The sequence below is a fragment of the Chrysoperla carnea genome, chromosome 1 (genome assembly GCF_905475395.1).
Source record: "Chrysoperla carnea chromosome 1, inChrCarn1.1, whole genome shotgun sequence".
NCBI lineage: Eukaryota > Metazoa > Arthropoda > Insecta > Neuroptera > Chrysopidae > Chrysoperla > Chrysoperla carnea.
Genome location: NC_058337.1, coordinates 23,861,780 through 23,879,574, shown reverse-complemented (window position 1 = coordinate 23,879,574; position 17,795 = coordinate 23,861,780). Strand labels below are relative to the sequence as shown.

Sequence of the window (17,795 nt, the reverse complement as noted above, 5' to 3'; positions counted from 1 at the left end):
CAATTATAAATTTCACGCTAATTAAAAATTTGTACAGCCTTAAAAGTTATATCCTTTAGAGATAGAAAATCACGCGTTCACGAATTGTAAAAGAAGAAATATTTGAACTGGTCTTTGTTTCTCATTTTTGTCAATACTCTTGAACTAAAAATTCCAGTAGTAAATTTTACGCGGAAGCTATTTTTTATTGCCGTTTCAAGTATATAAATTTTTTTATTAGATATATAAATGAGATAAAATTTGCATCTTATAAAAAATAATAAATACATTTGTTTTCATCAATAAAAGTTAGTAATTTTCATATTGCATTTATATACCTCTGATAAAATTAATTCTAAACACGAATCGTGGAATTTTATAATTGCAGCATTACATTTTTTATTCACAATGTGATGAATATTGTTATATAATTATTATTATTAAATAATAATAATAGTCATAAAATGAATAAATCATAAAAATATCAGATTAAAATTATTTCTTTGTTTCATATACTATCTTTCTTTGTAAATTAACTTTACCATAATTTAATTAAATAATTTATTACTGAAGAAAAAGTCATCCATTATTGGGATGGATCCATTTTTGCTCTAAAATCAGCCGTTCTCGAGATGTAACCTATTTTCCACTTGCACATGTAAGTTGAAAGAAACACATCCATTATTAGGATAATATGTTCCTCAAAACACATAATATAATTTTTATCGACTCCACGAGCCTGCCTGCAAAGTTTTAGCTCGATTGGATCACGGGAAAAAAGCTAAAAATCGATCTAAAATTTTTCCGGCAGACAAACAGAGCCTACTAGAAAAAGAAAGGGGGAAAAACTGACAAAAGTTATATTATATTTTAGGTTAAAATTTCTTTTAAAAACTAGCTGATAATAATTCTAGAAATTACTTATTTTTCTTACTAAATTATAATACAAACGTGCTATTATGAGGACTTTAAAAAAAATGTGGTGGAAGCGTTCTAAACGTTCTAAAAAAAAATTTAATGCCTATATCACCCACTGACGCAGCCAAAACGTTTATATACAAACTTTTTCAAACAATTTTTTATTATTTGTATATTGGCTGAAAACTGATTTTAAATATTTTTATTTGATGAAATTTGTCCATGAGACAGAATTTATCGTTTTTAGACTCATTATCAATTCTTTTACTGTCTTTATATTTATTACCCGAAACAAAAATTAATATTATACTTAACAAATTAATCATTTATTTACAATAAATTAATTTTAAAACAAATTATTTAAGTCGTAAAATATAATGTCTACATATTTAACATTTAAAAAGAGTCATAAACTAACTATTGATTTGCATATAAATGCAAATATTTGGGCAACGACAGATTGTAGACTAAACAAAATTTGTTTATTCGTAACATGAACTTACCATATTTATAATTTTACGACTTATTTGACGAATAGGGATAGCTCCAGTGTAAATAATTATATTCACCAAACTATTTTTTATGCATACCAGTCAGTCCTGATTTATTATTATTTATTACCAATTATTTGAAAATAAATATTAAATAATATATATTTTAAAAGCTTTATTATTAATTCATCTCAGTTCTACATAAATTTGCGAAATTTCTGATCATTAAAACATACGGAAGTAGAAGAAAACTGAATTGGAAACATGATAAGAATTTTATAATTTTATTTTTTTACTCCAAAATATCTCTACTAAACAATTTTTTTGCTTACATTAAAATATTTCTACCTCACTATATTTCTACTTTTTAAGAATTATGATTTAATACTTCGAAAAAATTTACTTTAATATTTTTCTACTCTTAAATATTTATACCTTTGAATATTTTTGCTTTCACAGATGTATACTTTAAATAATTGTAATATCAATTAATGTCAATTCCTCCCCTGTCAATTATATAATGTGCCGCAAAGAAACAAAAGATCGGCGGGAACGGATATTAATTACTTTTCATTTTATTCCCCTTAATAAGAGTTGATCGGAGCTAACGAAAGAAAGGTTCTGGGGGGCTCCGTTCATCACACCAAAATTGAATGACTAGAAAAAAAATATTGTTTAGAATTTTTGGATTATGTCAATGTAAAATAATTAATCGTTTGATAAATTGTGATGATAAGTAAATTTAATCGGCTTTTGAAGTTTAATACTTACGTCGCTCTAAGAATAATGCTTTTTCAACCAACTTCTAACAAAAAAGGAGAAGGTTATCAATTCGATTGTTTTTTTTTTTTTTAATGTGTGTTACCTCAGAACTTTCGACTGGTAAGTTAAGCAGCTACGACCATCGTCACTTAAAGCAAGTTGTCACCAAACCCATAAGAGAAAGGTCTAAAAGACTTTTTGTTAAGGAAGAGATTAGCTATCTATCGATATATATATCAAATAAATACGATAAGTCGTTTAGTAGCTACAACATTAAAAGCCAAAACTTGCTCAACTAGTCCCGATCTACCCTACACAATTAAACTCTGTTACACATAATTATTTTACATCATTATTTATTTAAGAATAAATAATAGTAAAATCTCAATGAATATAGGAACTAACAATTAACGAATTAATTCATTTAAATGATGACATTAAAAATATTTCACCTCTAAAATCAAGTTTTATTTTGTCTGAAAACACAATAATTTGTCATAAGTTGAAGGGCAAATCAATTAAAATCAAAGAAAAAAAAAACCAAAACAAAATCATATGATCCGTTATGCAAATATAATTTCATTTACCTTGTTTTAATTAATTAAATTATTATTTAATTTAAAGAAATCATGAACAAAATTGTTAATCAAAAAAACAATTAAAGCGAAGAAAAAAAGAATGGATAATTGTATATTGACATTCATTAACAAAACGTTTTTTCAATAATTTCTCATTTTAATTTAACAGTCTGTGGGTTTACATTCAAAATACCTACCTTTAAAATATAATCGAATATATAAAAGTCTAGTGGTTAATTTATTTATATGTATGTTGGCACAACAGGGGGCTATTTCTTAAAGGGGAAGTTTTTTTTGTTTGATTATATGTTTGGATGGCAAATCTGGCAGCTAGTAAACTTTACACTTTTTAACATTCTTGAAGCATGAAAATCTGATAAAACAAGTTTATACATCTAGGTCTTACATAACTGACGACCTTCATCCTCCAAATGTGTTACTAACACTAAATGTACAATTCTTTCACTACCTGCTGTCTTTCTATCCTTTTTTGGAACAAAATTTCTTATTGCAAGTTATACATTTGACTAATGAGAGCTAGATAGAAGTGTTACAGTTTTATCAACAAGAAAATTTTTAAATTAAGAAGGATCCCGCAACATTAGATATGTAACTTTTTCTAACCCACCCTAAAATATTCTTTGAATCAAATGCTCTCACGGTAAAAAAAAAAACGAGTAATTTTCGAGTTAAGGGCGATCATAGCTATGAATATATTATAGTTTTAGTATATGAGTATATGGAAAATGGCTTTCTGTAAAACTTTTTAAAAACCGCCCAAAATGTTCTTCGAATCGTTCTGATCAACAGCTTTAACGGTCACAAAATTTTTAACTGATCTCTACAAAAGCTCTAACGTCCACAAAACGAGTAGTTTTCGAGCTACGGGAGATCAGAGCTACACATATATTATAGTTATATAACCCGTAGCTTGAAAACCACTCGTTAAAAAATTTTGTGGCAGTGAGAGCTTTTGATCAGAACGATCTGAAGAACATTTTGGAGGTGGTTTGAAAAATTTTCACAGAAAGCCATTTTCATAGTCATTTACTAAAACTATAATATATTAGTAGCTTTGATAGACCGTAACTGGAAAACTACTTTAAACAATTTTTGTGATCGTGAGAGCGTTTGATTCAAAGAACATTATAGGGTGGGTTAGAAAAAGTTTCACAGATGTAATTTTCGCATCTAATCTTGCTGAAGCCTTTTATTCCGGCTAGATACAAAACGAAATACCCTGTGTCCAGAATAAGGTTCGCTAGTCATTAAACTGTGTGGCGTGGAATATTGTTATGTATCATTCATTTAATAAAAATACTTTAATACTATTCGTGAAATTCTTTATTTTGAAACGATTATTTTTCTTTGGATTACACTTAATGGTTATTAATTTATTACATTAGTGCCTGTTAGTTAATATATATCGAAAGGTACTTCGTTCTTACTAGGTGCCCCCACGACACGTCATTTACTATGTTTATTAACTTCTGGTTTCAAGCTATTTACGTATTTAAGTATTTTGTAAGCTTTTATTCTGATCAAACCGTTGTTAGTAAACTTATCTTTATGTATAAGATCTACGGCATTCCGAACTAGCAGATGATTGTGTAAGTGTGTTATGTGCTGCTCTTTTATAAACCTTCACCCCGTACTCATAGTAGTTTGATTTGTAGCATAATATTTTTGAATGAAGTTTATATTAATTCAAAAACTTGCGGTTGCAATTTTTACATTTGCCTGCCATTAATCAAATTCAATCTGTGTTAGCCAATTTTTTTTATTACCGAAAAAAGTGCCAAGCTTACCTACGACCATTTCGATTTTTAACGAATTTTGAAGTAATCTAATTTTGATCGTATAGGAAACTGGTTTAAGATTTTAATTGAGTGAAATAGAATTCACCCCGCTGATTGCTGTACTAAGAGTGATTTCGTTTTTAAGTAGCTTAATGAATTTTGAAAATTAAATCGTCGTGCAATGCATAAAAAAATGAATTAAAAATCTTTTTAAAAATAATATGTATACTCTGTGTCACAAAAAACGCACGAGTTTTACCATTCTAAGCTACAGCATTATATATGAATTACATGGACAGTTATAGTAATATCAGTTAATAAATTACCAAGATGATTTACTCTTGGCGTGCAACAAGTAAATTTGGCGCAATAGTGTGTAATTAGCTATTTGTTGCACGGAAAACAGTGCAGAAAGAGAGTATTTATCTTGCATGCTTGAAAAAAAAAATTACTAAAAAACTACTATAAAATCATAGAAAACTACTTTATGATAGAATTATAGGCTATACCGGCTAGACGATAGGGATTTTAGCATCTGTGTGGTAAATTTTCCGTCACTTTTATTTGACTATAAATAGTAATTTCTTTAAATTAATGTTTACAATGCTCATATTTTTTTTTATACTTGGGCAGTTCAAGAAAAAAAACATTTATTTGCAAAAACTTTAAGTATGTTGCATAAACTACTCCGATAACATCTAGTTTGCGTTTATAATACCATGTATATATGAAATATACATACTATATTAAGTTTAGTCCCAAGTTTGTAACGCTTAAAAATAATGATGCTAGGAAAAAAATTTTGTCATAGGTGTTCATAAAATCACCTACTTAGTCCATTTCCGGTTGTCCGTCCGTCCGTCCGTCCGTCTGTGGACACGATAACTCAAAAACGAAAAAAGATATCGAGCTGAAATTTTTACAGCGTACTCAGGACGTAAAAAGTCAGGTCAAGTTCGTAAATGAGCATCATAAGTCAATTGGGTCTTGGGTCCGTAGGACCCATCTTGTAAACCGTTAGAGATAGAACAAAAGTTTAAATGTAAAAAATGTTCCTTATCAAAAGTTAAACAACTTTTGTTTGAAACATTTATTCGTAAACATCACTGTTTACCCGTGAGGGCGCCAATTAGGCGGAAATTTTATAATATGTACTATACTTGATTAACAGTTATGTATGTGTCACATGTTTGTATGTGTAATGTGATAAAGTAATCAACACTGCCTATACATGGTATTTCAACAATTAACTCAGTCAATTGTTTGTTTTCACTTGTTTTGATATGAGATTGCTTCTCTTTCAAGCGTGTATATATTTTATTGTAAAATGGAGGGGTATTTTCAATTCAAATATAATTAAACAAACTTCAACACAAGTGAAATTTCAAAATTTAAAAAACCCCCGACAAATGTGATTTATTCCTTGTAACCCGATTTTTGGAAACTTTGCTATAAAATGTTCTCAATCGAGTCGGCTCGACCGTTTAGGGGCTACGATGCGACTGAGAAACAAACAGACGCACAGATAAACACTTTAAATTTATAACACTCCTTCTGAAATCAATATCAAAGTGATGGTCAAGGACATCAGATGAGATGAAAAGGATACTTAGAGAGTTATCATTTTTTGGGACAAATGTTTGGAAATATTTTAATTGAAATTGAAATTACCATTTCACTTTTCGAAATGAATTGAACCAGATTTATTTGACCATTCATTTCCATAGTAATTATTTATACGCCATGCCTTTTCCAAACTGAATTGATTTTGAAGATCATCGCCAATTTTTTTCGGGTACGGAAACCTAAGCTCGCATTTGAAATATAGCTAAGAACAATCTCCGTTAAATTACCTTTCAAATAAAACCAAAAAAATTAAACCGGGTCATCCGTTCAGGCGATGCCACAGACTGACAAACACACAGACACACACACATACAGGCAAATTTTTAACAGCCCTTTTTTAGTTCGGGGGTTAAACATATGGTTTTTTGAAAATAGTGCAAAATTTAAACTGATAGATCAAAAGATTACCCGGATATAGAAACAAATTCAAAGTGCATATTTTTGAAACATGAAATTATACAAACAATTATTGTGAAAACACGTAAATTCACAACAAGTAAATTAGCTAATAGTCTAGTTTGTCTAGTTCACATGTACGATTTTTTCTAACTTTTTTGTATATTCTCCGAAAATTACGAAACAGGTGTCATTCGATTCGTAATTTTATGTAGAAAGTTTACTGAAATATCCGAAATGGCGCTGAAAAAAATTGCAAAAGTTATAAACAATTAAGTTAAAAATAAAATAGGGGGCTCAGTTTTTTTTGAATAACTCAAAAAATGTTGAAAATTTTCAAAATCTGAAAAAAGATCCAAAAAGATGAAGAAATTTCCTAAAATAAAGTAAAGTTCCTAAATTTAAATTGTATCTCTAATATTTATAATTTTTACAGAGCCTTGAAAATAGCGCAAAATACGGCAAGTCTGGCTCTCGCACGCGTTCTGTCTCTGAGACCTACTAACAAAAAAAATTATTTAAACATATAAAATATGAATATTCATAAATAAAAAAATTAATGTAGTTTTGAGATACATGAATAAACAATAATCCGTGGTTTAAAAATTTTTTAAACCACCAATTATTTTAAAGAATGTTAACATAAAATCTCCGATAATTATTAAATTAAAACCCCAGAATTTTTTTCCCTCCGTGAAGTTATTCTTATTAGGCTTACAAATAAATTACCGTTTTTCAAATTTTAAAATTTTGATTTTTCAATTTGTTATTAACATTTGAAAATTAACAAATGAAAAAAAGTAATGAAAAAAATTTTTTTTTTAAATTTTTTTAATTGTTTTAAAAATCTCTCTGTAAAAATTATAAATATTAGAGATACAATTTCGGCAGTCAAAACTTTATTTTAGGAAATTTCTTCATCTTTTTGGATTTTTTTTCAGATTTTGAAAATTTTCAATATTTTTTGAGTTATTCAAAAAAAACTGAGTCCCCTATTTTATTTTTCACTTAATTGTTTATAACTTTTGCAATTTTTTTCAGCGCCATTTTTAGTAAACTTTCTACATAAAATTACAAATCGAATGACACCTGTTTCGTAATTTTCGGAGAATATACAAAAAAGTTAGAAAAAATCGTACATGTGAACTAGACTATAAGCGTAAAGATATTAAATAAATTTTTTCAAGCATATAAATGAAATTTATTAATCCGGTAATTATAGCACGCGTCAGAAATACAAATTTATACGCAGGGAAAATTTAGCTGTATGAAGATGGCACACCCGAACGACAGTTTCCCAAATTTTTTTGTTAGTTTTTATTTGTCCAAATTATGGCTGTTTTTGGTCACCCATTTTGGGAAAAAATTATTTTCCATGCAAATAAGTGTTTTGTCTAATTTTTTATCGTTTAATATATTATAAAAAGGGGGTGATCTTTATTAGAATAAACCATAGAGATAATATCATAGAGCCGTAAAGACATAAGAAACGTTATAAATGAGTTCTTTCCTGCAGTGAGAGAGGTAAAAAGAGATATTAATTGTAGGCGTATAAGAGAGACGCAGAAGCTATACGCCCCTACTTTATCTGTCTTGACTTACCTCTCTCTCTACAGCTATACGCTCCTACTTCGGTCTCTCTCTACTGCAATCAAAAGTTTGGGCGGCGATTTTGCAGCCCTATGATATTATGCCTGTCGAATAAACTTCATTTGACGTCCTGACAGGAGTTAACTTCACATAACTCAAAAATTTATTCAAAAATGTTTAATAAAAAACATTTTAAAATTAATTATAAATTTTTTTATTTATTACAGTTCAGATGAAACTTAAGGATGATACACCAATGCCAACAGTACAAGGTGGTCCCTTACGAAGTACATACCAATTTGTACAGTTACATTTTCATTGGGGTGATAATGATACTTTTGGAAGTGAAAATCGAATTGATAATCAAACGTAAGTATTTCTTTTCGTTCATTTAAAAATATGCCAATCTATATAAAATTATGAAAAATTTCACCTGTAGAGGATTGCGACTTTAATATAAGTTAAGCATTAATCGATAAACGTCCCGCAAATTAGAAACGGGATAGTTAAGGTATGATTCGTATGCTGCGACTGACGTCAAGCGTCTGACGCAGTATACTGCTCCTATGAAATTTAATTCAAGCGTTGTCTTAGACGCGTCACTGCGTGCGCTGAGGCTGCAGCTGAAAGGGTTCGTGCGGCTATACCGCTATACCTCTCATTGAGCAGTACTGACGTAGACGCAGCCACTCACGAAGATTCAAGTATGTATTCATCATTTAAAAAAAAAAAAAAAACCGTTCCATCTGGAACTAATAATATCAAATCCGGAAAGCACAAGGGATATGAAATATTGTCAAATATACCTACAATAAATTCTAAGAAGTTGGATCTAATGGAATATTAACGAGATAGAACGTCGTTAAATGTTACTTATTAATTTTGATAATGCCTCGCTTTAAGGAACCATTCATTAATTACGTAAGGGACCCGAGGGGGGTGTAAAAAATCTCTACATGTTCTTTTAGTGAAGGGAAGGGGTAAAACCTTTTCTTACGTAATATTTTATAAGTCGAAATTTAATATTAGAATTCCATTTCTGATAACGAATGATTTTCTACATTCTATAATGTACACTTCGATTTACCTTATTTACGATTTATCTTACAAATTTTTATTGTTTATTTAAATTAAGAACGAGATAGAATTTTACGTACGCCCCACCTTCTTCCTTCGCAGGATTCTATCTTGTTTTTCCCGATTAAAAAAATTTTAAATATTGCGGAAGAATGTACTCTAAGTATTACTTATAAAATTTAAAATGGATAAAAATGAACACATTTAAAATCGAAAAATTGTGTATACCCTTACATGGGGATAGAGGATGGGGGTAAAAATCGCCAAATGGTCCTTTCGTAATTAATGAATGGTCCCATATATGTTTTATTCGTTGCAGGTTTCCAATGGAATTACATATGGTCTTTTATAATACAAAATATGCAAATTCAGCTGAAGCAATGGAACATCCCGATGGTTTGACAGTTTTGGCATTTTTATATGAGGTGAGATATTTTAATTGGAAGCCATAATGATTATAACTAAAAAATAACGATTTATCAATGTTATTTTTTTCGCAACGCAAATTGGATTTTGACGTCTTTTATTTTATCGATGAAAGAAACAAAACTGATAAATGGCGTCAGGATTTTTACATATTTTAAGACTAGATAGACTATTAAGATTAAAAGGCTATGTTTGTACTGATATAACGGGCACACAAACTTAAGGAATAAAATTTTTTAATCGTTATATTTCGATAAAATCGTGAATGAAAAAATGTTTTTTGAAAAAATTCCCACAATTAATGCGAGTGGTGTCAAGATTACCGACCCCAGCCCTTTTTTTGAGCTACGGACTTATATCTATAAATTAATATAATCTATAAACTAATTAAAATATCTGATCTGGAACATGACTTTCCGATATCTAAGCGCTTCAAACTTGTCAAAATTGATCCAGTCAAAAAAAAAATTGGCCAAATCTAACGACAAATGCTTTTCATGCTGGAAATACCTTAAATAATCAATTATTCAATTAATTAATTATTATTAATTATTAATTATTTAATTAATTATTTAATTAATTTCAGATTATCAATTTTTTTTTACTAATCTGATCCTTTATCCTTGACGCGCGGCCACATATACGGGGCTAATACTTAGTGGAGGTATTTAATGGGGTACTAGGTTCCTCCCTGTATGTTAATCTGACGCGTTTTAGTAAATCCCAAAATCCCCTCTTGGGCTCCCCTACTATTGACACACTTGGCACACTGTAGGTATATACAAAAAGTGTGTACATGTAAAAAAATCGTTGATCGTTATAGCCGATATCTTTGCTTATAATTTCCATGAATATTGGTCGCTTTAGCCGATATCCTTTTATTGCCAACATATTAATGTATGTGTATATACACTGCAATTCACATTTTGCCCCTAATAGATACTTGCTAATTTCATAAACAATCGCTAGGCATTGCTTTAAGTCATGTATGGAGCCATACAAGTATTCTAACAAAATTATTCTTTACATAATATAGTGTATAAGAATGTTTCTCCACCTGCCTAAAAACATATTTCATTTTGTTACAATATCATTAATAAATATCAAGTTTCTATTCTTTTTTGTTAGAAATATAATTGAATCAGTTCAAAGGTCTATAAATCAGGTATTTTTTCTTTAAATGGATAACTATTATACAAACATACAGAACGTTTCAAAAAATTGTTGGTAGAAATATCTGCAGTCTGTCCCTGATGTCCAATTGTCTGTGCAGGATTTATTCGAAGGCTTTTTTCCAAATTCCAGGCTTTGTTAGATAAAATTCTTCTCAAAACCTAAAATATAGGCAAGTGAAGTACCCAAACTCAAAATTTTCAAATGAAATTCCTATTTTAAACATCGTTAAGGAAACCATAAAAAAATTTATGTAAGTGCAAGCCGGAAGTCTTTAATTCTTCTCGTCGCCAAGATATAAAGTCAATGTTTAAATTAAACCATTTAAAAAAATGAATTTCCACTTAAAAATTCAAAATAGGTCTGAGAACTTTACTAAATAGAGTTCAATCCTTTAGTCGTAGAAACATTAACATTAAGTGCAGACTGCCACCAAATTAGCAACGAGTAGCATACACTCTAAGAGTAATTACGATTAATTAATTCATACTGATGATGACTTCATGGCCATCGAAATACGTATTAATATAATACAAATTGAGGAAAAGATCGAAATTTAATTCAAAATATCCTACAGTTGTCATTTATTATCTTTGATAATATTTATAATACTACCAAAATACACAAATTACATGGATATTAATGTTCTTATAACAAGTAAATATTTCTTGAGTCAATAACGATCTCAATACTTTATTCAAGAAAATGAGTGGTTTGATTTCTTAAAAAAATTAAGTATTGCAAGTACATATTCACTTAGCAAATATTTATTTGCTACCATGTTAAGAACATATTTTTTTTCTTGCAGCTAGTTTTTTTTACTTTGCACACTGATACCCTCAGTACAATTATTAATTCTGCACAACTATATTTCGTTTTATAGACACTGATTGATAATTTTTAGGGTTTTATTACACCTAGGTGAATACTTTGAGATTCGATCGTTAAAATTCCGATATAAAGATATAGCAAATACAAAAAGAAACTTTATTAAGATCGCTTTCAAAATTATAACCCCCTCTCAATTGAGTGCGCTAGAACAAAATTTTTGATCCGTCCATTTGATACGGAAAATTTTCTTCTCGCGGAAAAATTCTGGGGAATGAGGCATTTTTATTCACCTCATTGTTCAGTACATTTTAGGATAGATCTATGAAAATAGAGAGAATAGAAAAAGTAATTTTTCTCTTCAAGTGTATATTACTCCATAAATCATCCAAAGGCATGTTTTTTGTCTATGTTTGAACGTTGATCCCTAATATTTTATAATCCCGAATTGTTATGACTTTGCGCACTCATCAAGAACTATCAGTATCTATTATGGGTCCAAACAATTTGATTTATTACTAAAACAAAATGAAACATTTTCTTTTTGTAATACATAACATTTCATGTAGACAGGGCTAGTACTTGAAAATTAAGTCCTAAAACTATTTAATAAAAAACTGTTGGATCATTTATATTAATTACATATCATTTAAATTCACGAACTTTGTTTTTTTTCTCTAAATATTAATTATATTTATTCAGCTTTGATTGTTAAAAATATTTTTTATTGTAGAAATTAAAGATACCATAATTAAACAGGTATAACATCATAAAAATAATTAAATTGACTAATTATTTTAATTAATAGATAATTTGTTCTTGTGTTAGTTATAAACTTATCAGGATAGTTATAAACTGTTCAACTTGTAGCATGTGGCAAGGAGACATATTTTTTGTCGTTTTTTGTTCCCTCTAACTCTATTGAAAGACATGGTCCACACAGTCACTTCAATGCGGCATGCTATTCCTTTATACATCAAGAAAATTGCGCCTTTATACACCAGAAATCTAAAGCAAAATTCTTTATATTCTTATTAGAGGAGTGAAACATATGGTACTAAAATTTTTTGCACCATTTAAAAGTCATTCTGGGTAATCAGGGTATACCTGATTCTCCAAGAGCAATGTATCTTATATCGATTTTCAATTTTTTGAAAATTTGCATGAATACCTAAGCTGAAATTTTAACCACATATTTTTAAAATTAAGTCTAACTGTAAAAACATTTTGAGCCTTTAAATCAAAGATCAAACATTGTTGTCATGCTCATACAGCCTTAAAACTATATTTTGTAAAACCTTTCGTTTCGAGTTACAGCTCAGTCTCACATATCAGTATCAAACATTATTTAAACAAACGACGCCAATTTTATCCAAATCTAGTTTAAGCTACAGAAAATATTATGCTCGTTCTGGGCTAGGCGAGTAAAAATGACAATAAAATACTGCAGTTAACTATTTCAATAAACTAAAAATATGATAAAGGTATTAAATTACTTAAAATAAGGTAACATGTGACCGTACTTTTCAATAATCTGGTGTGAACGTCCACCGACATCCATATACAGTTCACCAAAGAGATTGTTACACAACAGATTTTTAGACTATTCACATTTAAAATAAAAGGATAACATTACCATTAAATCGTGGAGTATAATGATTATACTATACATTATATTATAATATTTCCATTCGTTCTGTTTTTAAGAGAAAAAATATTATCTGAAAATAATCGTTTCGAAACATATAAAAATAATTAATCCTTAAATAAATATTTTTAACGGAGACAATTTTTTCTGGAAATATTTTAAAAAAATTCAAACAAAATGTTTCTAAGGGAAAATCTCTCAGAAACTTTCGCACCCCCCAAGTAGGCAAAAAATTTTTTTGTAATATATATAATTTTTTTACACATGTGTTAATAGTAGCAATTTTTTAACGAAAACAATAATTTTCGACTGTCTTTTAATTCGTCATTAGTGTTGAAAATTATCTAGAACTATTAAAATTGGTTATTGCATTAAGGGACATATTTTAAACCGTCAAAAGAACACATTTGAGGAATAATATATAAAGATTGACAAATGACATATAAACGCGGTAGCTTAGTAAATATGGCTGACTTTAGGTTACAAATTTAAAAACAATACATCCGTTTTATACGAGATATGATCTTATTAATAACTTTTTTGATACTTCGATTAATTTTTCTCTGTCATCGTGCCCTATCTATATAGCTTTGATTTCCTGTCAGCTTTACTATTTTGTAGATAACGCGATGTTTTCGTAGTTTAACATCAATAAAATAACATTTAAAAAATTTATTAATTTCATCATTCATGGTCAATTAAAGTTAAAAGATTTTTTTTATAATTAAATTTAAAAATTGTTTGATGTTCTGATCTGTTTTTTTTTTTAGTGAGGGAGGGGGGGGGGTTAAAGTGTTTTTACTTACTTGGAAATATATAAACACTCATTAAAGTGCAATAAACAAGCTTTCATTCTAATATATCTTTTAATTTCAAAGCACGTTTCCATGACTTTCCATATCAATAGACTTGGGGAAACTATGTACAAATCAAACGAGACTAACCACAGAAGTATTTTCATTTTAATTTGATAATAAATAATTGTCTTTATTTATAATTATAGAATGATTCCTATATATTGACAGCATCTCATGCAACTTTATTATAGTTAGAATTTTAACCACCAGATGTCATGACCAAAATGGTCAGTTGTCAATATGAGAATAGAAAGCTTCTGTGACATAATTTGCAGTATTTTTACTAGATTGTTTGACTAAAAAACAAATTTAATTATTTTTGTTTACAGGTATCCGAAGAAAATAATAAAGATTATGTAGATTTTGTTGATTCGTTAAATAAAATCCATGATGTTGATACATCAACACCAATCGCACATAAAGAGAGTATATTAGAATTGATTCGGCCAGTGGTTGATCAAGGTCTTTCTGAATATTTTACATATGAGGGTTCATTAACAACACCACCATGTTCAGAAGTTGTTATTTGGATTGAATTCTCTGATTATATTAATCTATCGCATCAACAGGTTTGTAAAACACTTATTTCTGTTAAATCCTCAAAGTTTACAGGATGTCAATTAACCGACATAACTTACTGTTTTCCTACTCTATCTCTTCTATTCTAAAATATAATATGACAAAAAAAAGAATGCCCCGTTACAAATAACATGTATTATATTGGGGTATCACCGAGGAAGGAGGGGTATTTGGCCCTCTCTGAGCCAAAACTAGGTGCGTCCATGAACATCTCATAACTAACCAAAATATTCCAATTCCGAGAATCGATAATTCATGCAAGAGTCGAGAGTCCATGCAAGAATCGAGATTATGGATATCAAATGAGATGATGCAAACGCTGGCAAAATTAGGGGATGACGGAAACACCAACCTTAAAATAGTTTTCCGAATACTACAGCAACAATATTTCATCAAAAGAAGAATCTAATTTAAAGGAAAGAAAAACTATTTTAACTAAGCAAGCTTTAGCTAGCATTTTAAAAATTGAAGGTTTTTTAGCCAAAAACGATGAGTTTTCTTCAGTTTTTATGTAATATATATCCAGTCATGTTTAGACGCAAATTTGTAACGCTTAAAAATATTGATGCTCCGAACAAAATTTTGGTATAGGTGTTCATAATATCACCTAGTTAGTTTATTTTCGGTTGTCCGTTCGTCTGTCCGTATGTCTTTGGACACGATAACTCAAAAACGAAATGTTAAAACGAAACGATATCAAGCTAAAATTTTTATAGCGTGCTCAGGACGTAAAAAATGAGGCTAAGTTCGTAAATGAGCAACATAGGTTGGGTCTTGGATCCGTATGTCCCATCTTGTAAGCCGTTAGAGATAAAACAAAAGTTTAAATTTAAAAAATGTTTCTCATAAAAAAATTAAACAACTTTTGTTTGAAAGATTTTTTCGTAAACGTCACTGTTTATCCGCGAAGGTGCAAATTAGGACAAAACTTTGGTGTCCACATTTTCTCTAAAACTATAAAAGATAGAGAGTTGAAAATTTACAAGTAGCTTCAATTAGTGGCCTTGTGAAACACTATCGAAAATTGAATAAAATTCTAGTAAATAATTTCGAAAACCAAATAAATGGCGACTGAAAGACCGCCATAATGTTGTTGGTTTTTTAAACTCTTCTAATTTATAAAAAAAAAATGCAAGTACTGATATTCAACACTTTCTGTACAGGGTGTTTCAACAATTAACTCTTTGTTTTCACTTGTTTTTTCTTGATTAGTTAACCTGTTTCGATGCCAAGAATGCTACACATTTAAGATTTTAATGAATACAAAAAAAATATTTTAGCAAGGAATTCCACATCTTTTTCTCATTTGAATTGAACAATTTATTTAAACTTAAAAAATAATTCTGTTGAATTGAATGATTTCTGTAATTTCATTAACAAACATTTTTTTACAGCTCGATGAATTTCGTCAATTGTCCGATCACGTTGGTAAAATGAAACATAATTTCCGGCCAGTCCAACCCATCAATGATAGACATGTATATTTAAATTGTGATTATTGTGATAATGAAGTGGATAATGGACGTGGAGCAGCTACCGCAATTACATCAAATACAATTACAATTATAGTATTAGTAACAATATTATCATGGCTTAACAAAACACATTAAAAAGGCATAGAAACAAATACAAGAGAGTATACGCATACGGCTTAATATTACTTAAAAAGCATTTAACATGTTTACGTTTTATGTAACATTCCTCAGGGTTGTCAAATATTTAATAATCATTTTGTGACTGACCACAATGTACAAGTTGTTCCATTTCAAACGAAGCAGACATTTAATTCTTGTTCTTTTATCTCGGCGTAGTACACTGAGTATAAACAGAAAAAGATAGTTCTATAACAGTTTTATATGACTGTTATTTTCTATCTATACTCAGTGTCCATAGTGTATACACATGGGTACAAAAAAGAACATACAATACACTACACAAGGTTCTTAATCACCGACCAAACGTAAACTGTGTATTTCTTACGAAAATCTCAGAGGACGAAAAGTACTTTGATGTTTTTCAATCATTTGTTTTTAATTTTGACGACTTCTCGACTAGGGAGCGTCTATAAACTACTTGGTTCAATTACAGTTACTTTGGAACTCCTCCTGTCTCAATGTAGCCTACCGTAGTCTTTACTATGAGCCCCCTTCCCTCGGATGGAACGTAGTTTTTTTACTATCAAGTCAGGAAGACATTTTGTATTTTCTGTTAACAAACTTTTATTTAAAATTAAAAGTTCAAATATAAAAGTAATCAATGTTTGAAAATATCCATACATATTAATTTAAACCTCAAACTTACGTAGTTTGTCTTGCCACCCCCCCCTCACATGGCCCAGCATTGCTTTTGAACTATATATATCCCCCCTCTTGATTAGGTCACGTGGTTTATAAACGCTCCCCTAATATTAAAAGAGCTTAATATTTTCTATATACATATCTTCTAAAATGCTGTGTCCTGAACTATCAATTGACTGACTGACTGACTGACTGATGGATCAACGCACAGCCTAATCCGCTTGTAGAGACCTAAAACTTGGATTCGTATTCTTTGTATGACGTAGGCATCGTATAAGGTTTTCCGAAATTCTACCCCTAAGTGGGTGAAAACGGGAGCAAAGTTTGTATGGGACAACGTGACTGCTTGGTCCAATCAAATTTTGAATAAACATTTATTGATGGAAGATGGGTTTCCTATTTTATTGAAACTCATCGCCTAACGGGGTTAAAAAGGGGCAGAAAGTATCGTGTGCTAAATTTTATTTGCAAAAAATAGGGTTCCGCGCCATAAAATTAAAATCCATAAAATTGTGAACAAAAGGGAAGATAAGTGATAGTGAGGTCTAGAAAACTGAGGGGTATAACACGGTAATCTTTGTTTTTAAAGTTGAAATTATCCAGCAAAGCAAGCGGGCAGTTTGCTAATAATATATAAAAGTTTTGGAAATAAAGTTTACTATGTTTTATTATCAGATCATTCTTTTGCTAAGTTTAATATTTACAGAGAAATTTACGTTAAAGTTTTAAAATAAACAAATTTCAAACTTTATACTCAACAACTTGGAAGTA

The 17,795-nt window shown here is 29.4% G+C and overlaps 1 protein-coding gene across 1 annotated transcript in view; it reads left to right on the top strand.

Annotated features, from left to right (window-relative positions):
* Positions 1-16,661, top strand: part of LOC123305165 (carbonic anhydrase 2-like) — a 40,066-nt gene extending 23,405 nt beyond the window's left edge. The window contains exons 3-6 of the mRNA XM_044886795.1: positions 8,367-8,508; positions 9,536-9,641; positions 14,478-14,717; positions 16,122-16,661. Coding sequence (XP_044742730.1) covers positions 8,367-8,508; positions 9,536-9,641; positions 14,478-14,717; positions 16,122-16,337 — 704 coding nt within the window. The 3' untranslated portion in view covers positions 16,338-16,661. The remainder of the gene's footprint in view (positions 1-8,366; positions 8,509-9,535; positions 9,642-14,477; positions 14,718-16,121) is intronic.
* Positions 16,662-17,795: the final 1,134 nt, after the last annotated feature.